This window comes from Lagopus muta, unplaced genomic scaffold, assembly GCF_023343835.1.
Source record: "Lagopus muta isolate bLagMut1 unplaced genomic scaffold, bLagMut1 primary scaffold_163, whole genome shotgun sequence".
Taxonomy (NCBI): Eukaryota; Metazoa; Chordata; class Aves; order Galliformes; family Phasianidae; genus Lagopus; species Lagopus muta.
The window spans coordinates 16,775-29,675 of record NW_026040211.1 but is presented as its reverse complement, the minus strand read 5'-3'; the positions used below and the strand labels follow the sequence as shown (position 1 = coordinate 29,675).

The 12,901-nt window shown below is 55.1% G+C and overlaps 1 protein-coding gene across 1 annotated transcript in view; it reads left to right on the top strand.

The window, feature by feature from the left end:
• Positions 1–435: 435 nt before the first annotated feature.
• The window catches only part of ASPDH (aspartate dehydrogenase domain containing), a 28,789-nt gene continuing 16,323 nt past the window's right edge, over positions 436–12,901 (top strand). Inside the window, 3 exon segments of the mRNA XM_048932947.1 lie at positions 436–579; positions 6,446–6,587; positions 9,157–9,241. Coding sequence (XP_048788904.1) covers positions 516–579; positions 6,446–6,587; positions 9,157–9,241 — 291 coding nt within the window. The 5' untranslated portion in view covers positions 436–515.

Below are 12,901 nucleotides of genomic sequence, written 5' to 3'. Positions count from 1 at the left end.
ATTAGGGATGGAGGGGGGTAATTAATGAGGATAGGGGGTAATTAGGGGGATATAGGGGCAGCTGTGGGGTAATTAGCGGGGTAATTAGCAGGTATGGGGGTAATTAGCGGGTGTGGGGGGTAATTAGCGGGTATGGGGGTAATTAGCGGGTATGGGGGTAATTAGCGGGTTTAGGGGGTAATTAGTGGGTATGGGGGGTAATTAGTGGGTATGGGGGTAATTAGCGAGAATGGGGGGTAATTAGCGGATATGGGGGTAATTAGCGGGTATGGGGGTTAATTAGGGATGGAGGGGGTAATTAATGAGGATAGGGGGTAATTAGGGGGATATAGGGGCAGCTGTGGGGTAATTAGCGGGGTAATTAGCGGGGGTAATTAGCGGGAATGGGGGGTAATTAGCGGGAATGGGGGGTAATTAACGGGTATAGGGGGTAATTAGGGCTGCGGGGTGGGGTAATTAATGAGGCTGGGGGTTAATTAGGGGGTAATTAATTAATTGCCTGCCCCTTCAGAGCGATGGCTGAAGATGAAGGGAGCCCAAAATGGCGCCGCGTTGGGATCCTGGGCTACGGCCGGCTGGGTAATTAATTAATGAGGGGTCATTAATTAACGAGGGGGTCCTTAATTAGTGAGGGGGTCCTTAATGAGGGGGTCGTTAATGAGGGGGGTCGTAAATGAGGGGGGGGTCATTAAGGGGTGAGGGGTTAATTGGGGGTAATTGGGGGGGGGGGGTGATGGAGGGTATTGGGGTCATTACGGGGTTAATTGGGGGTAATTAGGGGTAATTAGGGGGTAATTAGGGGTAATTAGGGGGTAATTGGGGGTAATTAGGGGGGTAATTGGGGAAATTAAGGGGTAATTAGGGGTAATTAGGGTGTAATTGGGGTAATTAGGGGGTAATTCGGGGTAATTAGGGGGTAATTAGGGGTAATTAAGGGGCATGGGGGTGATTCGAGGGGGTAATTAGGGTAATTAGGGGGTAATTAGGGGTAATTAAGGGGTAATTAGGGGTAATTAAGGGGCATGGGGTGATTGGAGGGGGGTAATTAGGGATAATTAGGAGGTAATTAGGGGTAATTAGGGGGTAATTAGGGGTAATTAAGGGGGATGGGGGTGATTGGAGGGGGTAATTAGGGGTAATTAGGGGGTAATTAGGGGTAATTAAGGGGTAATTATGGGTAATTCGGGGTAAATAGATGTAATTAGGGGTAATTATGGGGTAATTAGGGGTAATTAGGTGTAATTAGGGGTAATTATGGGGTAATTAGGGGTAATTAGGGGGTAATTAGGGGTAATTAGGGGGTAATTAAGGTGTAATTAAGGACTAATTAGGGGGTAATTAGGGGTAATTAGGGGTAATTAAGGGTAATTAAGGGGGGTGGGGGTGATTGGTGGGGGTAATTAGGAGGTAATTAGGGGTAATTAAGGGGGGGTGGGGGTAATTAGTGGCTGTAATTAGGGGGGGGGTAGTAAGGGGGGGTGGGGTAATTAGTGGTCGGATGGGGGTAATTAGGGGGTAATTAGGGGTAATTAAGGGGGGGTGGCGGTGATTGGAGGGGGGTAATTAAGGGGTAATTGGGGGTAATTAGGGTCTAATTAAGGGGGGGGTGGGCATAATTAGTGGGGGGGATGGGGGTAATTGGGGGGTAATTGGGGGGGTAATTAAGGGGGGTGGGGGGTAATTAGTGGGGGGATGGGGTAATAGGGGGTAATTAGGGGTAATTAATGGGGGTGGGGTAATTGGAGGGGGTAATTAGGGGGTAATTAGGGGGTAATTAAAGGGGGGGTGGGTGTAATTAGTGGGAAGAGTGGGGGTAATTAAGGGGTAATTGGGGGGTAATTAAGGGGGGGTGGGGTAATTAGTGGGAAGATGGGGGTAATTAAGGGGTAATTAAGGGGTAATTGGGGGGTAATTAAGGGGGGGTGGGGTAATTAGTGAGGGGATGGGGGTAATTAAGGGGTAATTGGGGGGGTAATTAAGGGGGGTGGGGTAATTACAGGTCGGATGGGGGTAATTAGGGGTAATTAATGGGGTGGGATAATTGGAGGGCGTAATTAGGGGTAATTAAGGGGGTTGAGGGTAATTAGTGGGGGGATGGGAGTAATTAAGGGGTAATTGGGGGGGTTGGGGCTAATTGGGGGGAATTAGGGGGGTAATTAAGGGGGGTGAAGGTAATTAGTGGGAAGATGGGGGTAATTAAGGGGGTAATTGGGGGGTTGGGGATAATTGGGGAGTAATTAAGGGGGGGATGAGGGTAATTAGTGGGGGAATGAGGGCAATTAAGAAGTAATGGGGGGTTGGGGGTAATTAGGGGATAATTGGGGGGTAATTAAAGGGAGTGAAGGTAATTAGTGGGGAGATGGGGTAATTAAGGGGTAATTGGGGGTGTTGGGAGTAATTGGGGGCTAATTGGGGGGTAATTAAGGGCAATTAGGGGTTAATTAGGGGGACTGGGGCTAATTGGGGGGTAATTAGGGGCCATTCGGGGGTAATTAAGGGTAATTAGGAAGTAATTGGGGGGTAATGAGGCAAATTGGAGGGAATTAGGGGTAATTAGGGGCGATTAGGGGGTAATTAAGGGGTAATGGATTAATGGGGGTTAATGGGGCAATTAATCAGGGGTTAATGGGGCAATTAATTGGGGGTTAATGAGGCTAATGGGGTTAATGGGGCAATTAATGGGGCTTAATGGGGTTAATGGGGGAGTTAATGGGGGTAAATGAGGTTAATTAGGGTTAATGGGGCAATTAATGGGGTTAATGGGGTTAATGGGGGAGTTAATGGGGGTAAATGAGGTTAATTAGGGTTAATGAGGCAATTAATGGGGGTTAATGAGGGAGTTAATGGAGGTAAATGAGGTTAATTAGGGTTAATGGGGGTTAATGGGGGCGTTGGGGTTAATGGGGCAATTAATGGGGGTTAATGGGGGAGTTAATGGGGTAAATGAGGTTAATTAGGGTTAATGGGGCAATTAATGGGGCTAAATGGGTTAATGGGGGAGTTAATGGGGTTAATGAGGTTAATTAGGGTTAATGGGGCAATTAATGGGGGTTAATGAGGGAGTTAATGGGGTTAATGAGGTTAATTAGGGTTAATGGGGGAATTAATGGGGGTTAATGGGGGATTAATGAGGTAAATGGGGGTTAATGAGGTTAATGGGGGTTAATGAGGTTAATGGGGGTTAATGGAGGTTAATGGGGTCATTCGGGTTAATGGGGGTTAATGGGGTTAATGGGGTTAATGGGGTCATTGGGGATAATGGGGGGAATTAATGGGATTAATGGGGTCAATGGGGGAGTTAATGGGGTTAATGGGGTTAATGGTGGTTAATGAGGTTAATGGGGGTTAATGAGGGTTAATGGGGGTTAATGAGGTTAATGGGGTTAATGGAGGTTAATGGGGTTAATGGGGTCATTGGGGTTAATGAGGGGAATTAATGGGGTTAATGGGGTCAATGGGGGAGTTAATGGGGTTAATGGGGCTTAATGAGGTTAATGGGGGTTAATTGGGTCACTGGGGTCAATGGGGTTAACGGGGGAAGTTAATGGGGTTAATGAGGTTAATGGGGAAGTTAATGAGGGTTAATGGGGGTTAATGGAGGTTAATGAGGTTAATGGGGTTAATGGGGGTTAATGGGGTTAATGGGGGAGTTAATGGACTTAATGGGGTTAATGGGGGTTAATGAGGTTAATGGGGTTAATGGGGTCATTGGGGTTAATGAGGGGAATTAATGGGGTTAATAAGGGAGTTAATGGAGTTAATGGGGTTAATGGGGGTTAATGGAGGTTAATGGGGTTAATGGGGTCATTGGGGTTAATGGGGGGAATTAATGGGGTTAATGGGGGAGTTAATGAGGTTAATGGGGCTTAATGAGGTTAATGGGGTTAATGGGGTCATTGGGGTTAATGAGGGGAATTAATGGGGCTTAATGGGGTCAATGGGGGAGTTAATGGGGTTAATGGGGCTTAATGAGGTTGATGGGGTTAATTGGGTCACTGGGGTCAATGGGGTTTATGGGGGAAGTTAATGGGGTTAATGAGGTTAATGGGGGAAGTTAATGAGGGTTAATGGGGGTTCATGAGGTTAATGGGGGTTAATGGAGGTTAATGGGGGTTAATGGGGTTAATGGGGGAGTTAATGGACTTAATGGGGTTAATGGGGGTTAATGAGGTTAATGGGGTTAATGGGGTCATTGGGTTAATGGGGGGAATTAATGGGGTTAATGAGGGGAATTAATGGGGTTAATGGGGTTAATGGAGATTAGTGAGGTTAATGGGGCTAATGGGGGTCATTGGGGTTAATGGGGGTTAATGGGGTTAATGGGGGAGTTTATGCGGGTTAATAGGGGTTAATGGGGGTTAATGAGGTTAATGGGGTTAATGGGGTCATTGGGGATAATGGGGGGAATTAATGGGGCTTAATGGGGTCAATGGGGGAGTTAATGGGGTTAATGGGGTTAATGGCGGTTAATGAGGTTAATGGGGGTTAATGAGGTTAATGGGGGTTGAATAGGGTCAATGGTGTTTATGGGGGGGTCAATGGGGTTTCAATGGGGTCAATGGAGTTTATGGGGGGTCAATGGGGTTTATGGGGGGGTCAATGGGGTCAATGGGGTCACTGGGGTCAATGGGGTTTATGGGGTTTATGGGGGGTCAATGGGGGTCAATGGGGTTTATGGGGGGTCAATGGGGGTCAATGGGGTTTATGGGGGGTCAATGGGGGTCAATGGGGTTTATGGGGGGTTCAATGGGGTCAATGGAGTTTATGGGGGGGTCAATGGGGTCAACTGGGTTTATGGGGGGTCAATGGGGGTCAATGGGGTTTATGGGGGGGTCAATGGGGTCAATGGAGTTTATGGGGGGTCAATGGGGTTTATGGGGGGGTCAATGGGGTCAATGGGTTTATGGGGGGTCAGTGGGGGGTCACTGGGGTTTATGGGGGTCAATGGGGTCGATGGGTTTTTTTGGGGGTCAATGGGGTCAATGGGGGTTTATGCGGTCAATGGAGTCACTGGGGTTTATGAGGGGGGTTTACGGGGTCAATGGGGTTTATGGGGGGGTCACTGGGGTCAATGGGGTTTATGGAAGGGTTTATGGGGTTTATGGGGGGTCAATGGGGTCAATGGGGTTTATGGGGTTTAAGGGGGGGGTCAATGGGGTTTATGGAGGTCAATGGGGTCAATGGGTTTTATGGGGGTCACTGGGGTTTATGGGGGGGTCAATATGTTCAATGGGGTTTATGGGGGGTCAATGGTGTTTATGGGGGGGGGTCAATGGGGTCACTGGGGTTTAAGGGGGATCAATGGGGTCAATGGGGGGTCAATGGGGTCAATGGGGTTTATGGGGGTGTCAATGGGGTCAATGGGGTTTATGGGGGTCAATGGGGTCAATGGGGTCAATGGGGTTTAAGGGGGGTCAATGGGGGCTGAATGGGGATAATGGGGTTTAAGGGGTGGTCAATGGGGTCAATGGGGTCAATGGGGGTCAATGGGGTTTATGGGGGTTCAATGGGGTTTATGGGGTATATGGGGGGGTCAATGGGGTCAATGGGGTCAATGGGGTTTATGGGGGGTCAATGGGGTCAATGGGGTCAATGGGGTTTATGCGGGTCAATGGGGTCAATGGAGTCAATGGGGTTTATGGGGGTCAATGGGGTCACTGGGGTTTATGGGGGGTCAATGGGGGGGCAATGGGGGTCACTGGGGTTTATGGGGGGTCAATGGTGTTTTTTGGGGGGTCAATGGGGTCAATGGGGTTTATGGTGGGGTTTATGGAGTTTATGGGGGGGGTCAATGGGGTCAGTGGGGTCACTGGGGGTTTATGGGGGGTTACTGGGGGTCAATGGGGTTTATGGAAGGGTTTATGGGGTTTAAGGGGGCGGTCAATGGGGTTTATGGGGGGTCAATGGGGTCACTGGGGTCAATGGGGTTTATGGAGGTCAATGGGGTCAATGGGTTTTTATGGGGGTCACTGGGGTTTATGGGGGGATCAATGGGGTCAATGGGGGATCAATAGGGTCAATGGGGGGTCAATGGGATTTATGGGGGGGGTCACTGGGGTCACTGGGGTTTATGGGGGATGAATGGGGTCACTGGGGTTTATGTGGGGTCAATGGGGTCAATGGGGTCAATGGGGGATCAATTTGGTCAATGGGGGGTCAATGGGGTTTATGGGGGTCAATGGGGTTTATGGGGGTCAATGGGGTCAATGGGGTTTATGGGGGGTCAATGGAGTTTATGGGGGGGTTTATGGGGTCAATGGAGTTTATGGGGGGTCAATGGGGGGTCAATGGGGTTTATGGGGGTCAATGGGGTTTATGGGGGGGTCACTGGGGTCAATGGAGTCAATGGGGGGTCAATGGGGTCAATGGGGTTTATGGGGGGTCAATGGAGTTTATGGGGTTTATGTGGGGTCACTGGGGTCCCTGTGGTTCCCCCCCCCCCCAGGTCAGTTCCTGGCCGCTCAGCTGCTGTCCGTCGGCCCCCCCCTGGGGCTGCGCCTGGCCTTCGTGTGGACGCGCAGCGGGGGGCGCTTGGAGGGGGTCCCCCCCCAACTGCAGCTGAGGGACCTGAGGGAGCTGCGGCGCACGTGAGTGGGGAGCACAGCGCCGCCCCATGGCGCCCCATGGCGCCCCTATGGCCGCCCCATGGCACCCCATGGCGCCCCATGGTGCCCTATGGCACCCAATGGCACCCAATGTGACCCCATGGCACCCCATGGCACCCCATAGCACCCAATGGCACCCCATGGAGCCCCATGGCACGCTAAGGGCAACCCATGGCACCCAATGGCACCCCATAGCACCCCATGGCACCCCATGGCACCCCATAGCGCCCCATGGCACCCAATGGCATCCCATGGCACCCTGAGACCTCAATGGCACCCAGTGTGACCCCAATGGCACCCTGAGACCCCAGTGGCACCCCATGGTGCCCCATGGCACCCAATGTGACCCCAATGGCACCCCATGGCGCCCCATAGCACCCAATGGCACCCCATAGCACCCAATGGCACCCCATGGAGCCCCATGGCACGCTAAGGGCAACCCATGGCACCCAATGGCACCCCATAGCACCCCATGGCACCCCATGGCACCCCATGTGACCCCAATGGCACCCCATGGCACCCCATGGCACCCCATGGCACCCTGAGACCTCAATGGCACCCAATGGCACCCAATGGCACCCCATGGCACCCCATGGCGCCCCATGGCACCTCAAGGGCACCCCATGGCACCCTCAGACCTCAATGGCACCCAGTGGCACCCAATGGCACCCCATGGCACCCCATGGCACCCTGAGACTTCAAGGGCACCCAATGTGACCCCAATGGCACCCCATGGCACCCCCATAGCACCCAATGGCACCCAATGGCACCCAATGGCACCCCATGGCACCCAATGGCGCCCCATGCCACCCCATGGCACCCCATGGCATCCCATGGCACCCTGAGACCCCAATGGCACCCCATGGCACCCAATGGCACCCCATAGCACCCTGAGACCTCAATGGCACCCAGTGGCACCCCATGGCACCCCATGGCACCTCAAAGGCACCCCAATGGCACCCTGAGACCTCAATGGCACCCAATGCCACTCCAATGGCACCCCATGGCACCCCATGGCACCCCATGTGACCCCAATGGCACCCAATGGAACCCCATGGCACCCCATGGCACCCAATGGCACCCTGAGACCCCAATGGCACCCCAATGGCACCCAATGGCACCCCATAGCACCCTGAGACCTCAATGGCACCCTGAGACCCCAGTGGCACCCCCATGGCACCCCATGGCACCTCAAAGCCACCCAAGGCACCTCAGTGGTCACTCCAATGTCACCCTCAGACCCCAATGCCACCCCAATGTCACCCACTGTGACCCCAATGTCACCTCAGCGCCACCCCCAATGTCACTTTGGGACCCCAATGTCACCCCATGGCACCCACTGTGACCCCAATGCCACCCGGAGCCCCCAGTGCCCCCCAGTCACCCTGGGACCCCAGTGTCACCTCACTGTCACCTCAAAGCCACCCAATGTCACCCAATGCCACCCCAATGCCACCTTGAGACCCCAGTGCCACCCCCAATGTCACTTTGGGACCCCAGTGCCACCCCAATGTCACCCTTTGACCCCAATGTCACCCCCATGTCACCTCAAAGCCACCCAATGTCACCCACTGTCACCCCAATGTCACCTCAGTGCCACCCCAATGCCACCCTGGGACCCCAGTGCCCCCCAATGTCACTTTGGGACCCCAATGCCACCCCATGGCACCCACTGTGACCCAAATGCCACCCTGTGCCCCCACTGCCCCCCAGTGTCACTTTGGGACCCCAATGCCACCCTAAAGTCACCCTGTGACCCCAATGTCACCTCAGTGCCACCCCCAATGCCACCATGAGCCACCAATGCCACCCCAATGTCACCCTATGACCCCAATGCCACCTCATTGTCACCCCAATGTCACCCTGTGACCCCAATGTCACCCTGTGCCCCCAGTGCCCCCCAGTGTCACCCTGGGACCCCAATGTCACCTCACTGTCACCTCAAAGCCACCCAATGTTACCCAATGCCACCATGAGACCCCAATGCCACTCCAATGTCACCCTTTGACCCCAATGTCACCCCAATGTCACCTCAGCGCCACCCCAATGCCACCCTGGGACCCCAATGTCACCCCATGGCACCCACTGTGACCCCAATGCCACCCTGTGCCCCCAGTGCCCCCCAATGTCACTTTGGGACCCCAATGTCACCTCCATGTCACCTCAAAGCCACCCAATGTCACCCACTGTCACCCCAATGGCACCTCAGTGTCACCCCAATGCCACCCTGTGCCCCCAGTGCCCCCCAATGTCACTCTGGGACCCCAATGCCACTCCAGTGTCACCCCAATATCACCTCACTGTCACCCCAATGTCACCCTGTGACCCCAATGTCACCTCAGTGCCACCCCAATGTCACTTTGGGACCCCAATGTCACCCCATGGCACCCACTGTGACCCCGATGCCACCCTGTGCCCCCAGTGCCCCCCAATGTCACCCTGGGCCCCCAGTGTCACCCCCAACGTCCCTTGGGGATCCCAGTGTCACCCCAGTGCCACCGCTGGGCTCCGATGTCCCCGACGGAGCCCTGATGTCACCCGATGTCCCCAGGGGGGTGGACCTGGTGGTGGAGGTGGCACATCCGTGTGTGGCACAGGAGCACGGCGAGGACATCCTGGCACACGCGGACTTCATGGTGGGGACCTTGGGGACCTTGGGGACATTGGGGACATTGGGGACACTGGGGGCATTGGGGGACATTGGGGACATTGGGGACGTTGGGGACATTGGGGACATGGGGGACATTGGGGTGTTGGGGGACATTGGGGACATTGGGGACATTGGGGACATGGGGGACATTGGGGACATTGGGGACGTTGGGGACATTGGGGACATGGGGGACATTGGGGTGTTGGGGACATTGGGGACATTGGGGACATTGGGGACACTGGGGACATTGGGGACATTGGGGTGTTGGGGTCACCATGGTTGGGATATGGGGGGACATTGGGGACACTGGGGACGTTGGGGACGTTGGGGACATTGGGGGACATTGGGGTGTTGGGGACATTGGGGTGTTGGGGTCACCATGGTTGGGATATGGCAGACATTGGGGACACTGGGGACATTGGGGACAATGGGGACATTGGGGTGTTGGGGACATTGGGGACATTGCGGACGTTGGGGACATTGGGGACATTGGGGACATTGGGGACATTGGGGTGTTGGGGACATTGGGGACATTGGGGACATTGGGGGACGTTGGGGACATTGGGGACATTGGGGACATTGGGGACATTGGGGTGTTGGGGACGTTGGGGACGTTGGGGACATTGGGGACATTGGGGACGTTGGGGACATTGGGGACATTGGGGGACATTGGGGTGTTGGGGACATTGGGGACATTGGGGACATTGGGGACATTGGGGTGTTGGGGACATTGGGGACATTGGGGACATTGGGGACATTGGGGTGTGGGGGACATTGGGGACATTGGGGACATTGGGGTGTTGGGGCCACCGTGGTTGGGATACTGGGGCATTGGGGACATTGGGGTCACCATGGTTGGGGACATTGGGGACGTTGGGGACATTGGGGTGTTGGGGACATTGGGGATGATGGGGTCGGGATGTTGGGGACACTGGGGGCCTTGGGGACATTGGGGTGTTGGGGTCACCATGGTTGGGATATGGGGGACATTGAGGACATTGGGGACATTGGGGTGTTGGGGACATTGGGGACATTGGGGACATTGGGGACATTGGGGTGTTGGGGACATTGGGGACATTGGGGACATTGGGGACATTGGGGTGTGGGGGACATTGGGGACATTGGGGACATTGCGATGTTGGGGACATTGGGGACCTTGGGGTCTCCATTTTGGGACATTGGGGACGTTGGGGACATTGGGGACATTGGGGTGTTGGGGACATTGGGGACCTTGGGGTCGCCATTTTGGGGACATTGGGACGTTGGGGACATTGGGGACATTGGGGTGTTGGGGACATTGGGGGACATTGGGGACATTGGGGTGTTGGGGACATTGGGGACCTTGGGGTCGCCATTTTTGGGGACATTGGGGACGTTGGGGACGTTGGGGACATTGGGGACATTGGGGACATTGGGGTGTTGGGGACATTGGGGACGTTGGGGACATTGGGGACATTGGGGACAATGGGGACAATGGGGACATTGGGGTGTTGGGGTCACCATGCTTAGGGATATGGTGGACATTGGGGACACTGGGGACATTGGGGACATTGGGGACATTGGGGTGTTGGGGACATTGGGGACATTGGGGACATTGGGGACATTGGGGACATTGGGGTGTTGGGGACATTGGGGACATTGGGGACATTGGGGTGTGGGGGTCACCATGGGTGGGATGTTGGGGACATTGGGGACATTGGGGTCGGGATGTTGGGGCCACCATGGTTGGGACATTGGGGACACTGGGGACATTGGGGACATTGGGGTGTTGGGGTCACCATGGGTGGGATATGGGGACATTGGGGACATTGGGGACATTGGAGTCGGGATGTTGTGGCCACCATGGTTGGGGCATTGAGGATATTGGGGTGTTGGGGTCACCGTGGTTGGGATATTGGGGACACTGGGGTGTTGGGGCCACCATATTTGGGGTACTGGGGACACTGGGGACATTGGGGACATTGGGGGACATTGGGGACATTGGGGTGTGGGGGTCACCATGGGTGGGATGTTGGGGATGTTGGGGACATTGGGGTCACCATAGTTGGGGACATTGGGGACATTGGGGACATTGGGGTGTTGGGGACATTGGGTTGTTGGGGTCACCATGGTTGGGACATTGGGGACATTGGGGACAGTGGGGACATTGGGGTGTTTGGGGTCACCATGGGTGGGATGTTGGGGACATTGGAGACATTGGGGACATTGGGGTCGGGATGTTGGGGACCTTGGGGACCTTGGGGCATTGGGGTGTTGGGGACATTGGGGCCACCATGATTGGGATACTGGGGACACTGGGGACCTTGGGGACATTGGGGTCAGGATGTTGGGGACCCTGGGGACCTTGGGGACATTGGGGACATTGGGGACATTGGGGTATTAGGGTCACAATGGTTGGGATACTGGGACACTGGGGACACGGGGGACCTTGGGGACATTGGGGTGCTGGGGCCACCATGGTTGGGACATTGGGGACATTGGGGTGTTGGGGACATTGGGGACATTGGGGTCACTATGGTTGGGGACATTGGGGACATTGGAGACATTGGGGTCGGGATGTTGAGGACCTTGGAGACATTGGGGACATTGGGGTGTTGGGGCCATCATGGTTGGGATGTTGGAGACGCTGGGGACATTGAGGTCACGATGTTGGGGACATTGGGGACATTGGGGACATTGAGGTCGAGATGTTGAGGACATTGGGGACATTGGGGGCCTTGGGGACATTGGGGACATTGGGGACATTGGGGACATTGGGGTGTTGGGGTCACCATGGTTGGGATGTTGGGGACCTTGGGGACCTTGGGGACATTGGGGTCGGGATGTTGAGGACATTGGGGGCATTGGGGACGTTGGTGGGGACATGGGGGACATTGGGGTGTTGGGGTCACCATGGGTGGAGACCTTGGTGACATTGGGGTCGGGATGTTGGGGACATTGGGGTATTGGGGTCACCATGGATACTGGGGACACTGGGGGACACTGGGGACACTGGGGACATTGGGGACTGGGGACACTGGGGACACTGGGGACACTGGGGACATTGGGGACATTGAGGTCGGGATGTTGAGGACATTGGGGACGTTGGGGGCATTGGGGTGATGGGGACATTGGGGACATTGGGGCCACCATGGTTGGGATATGGGGGACATTGGGGACATTGGGGCACTGGGGCCATTGGGGCCATTGGGGCATTGGGGTCATTGGGGGCCACCATGGTAGGGACATTGGGGCCACTGGGGGACCTTGGGGACATTGGGATGTTGGGGCCACCATGGTTGGGATATTGGGGGCATTGGGGACATTGGGGACCTTGGGGACATTGGGGACATTGGGGTGTTGGGGACATTGGGGACATTGGGGACATTGGGGACCTTGGGGACATTGGGGTGTTGGGGCCACCATGGTTGGGATATGGGGACACTGGGGACATTGGGGTGTTGGGGTGACCATGGTTGGGGACGTGAGGGACATTGGGGACATTGGGGACATTGGGGACATTGGGGTCGGGATGTTGGGGACATTGGGGTATTGGGGTCACCATGGTTGGGATACTGGGGACACTGGGGACCTTGAGGACATTGGGGACGTTGTGGTCACCATGGTTGGGGACATTGGAGACATTGGGGACATTGGGGGTCGGGAT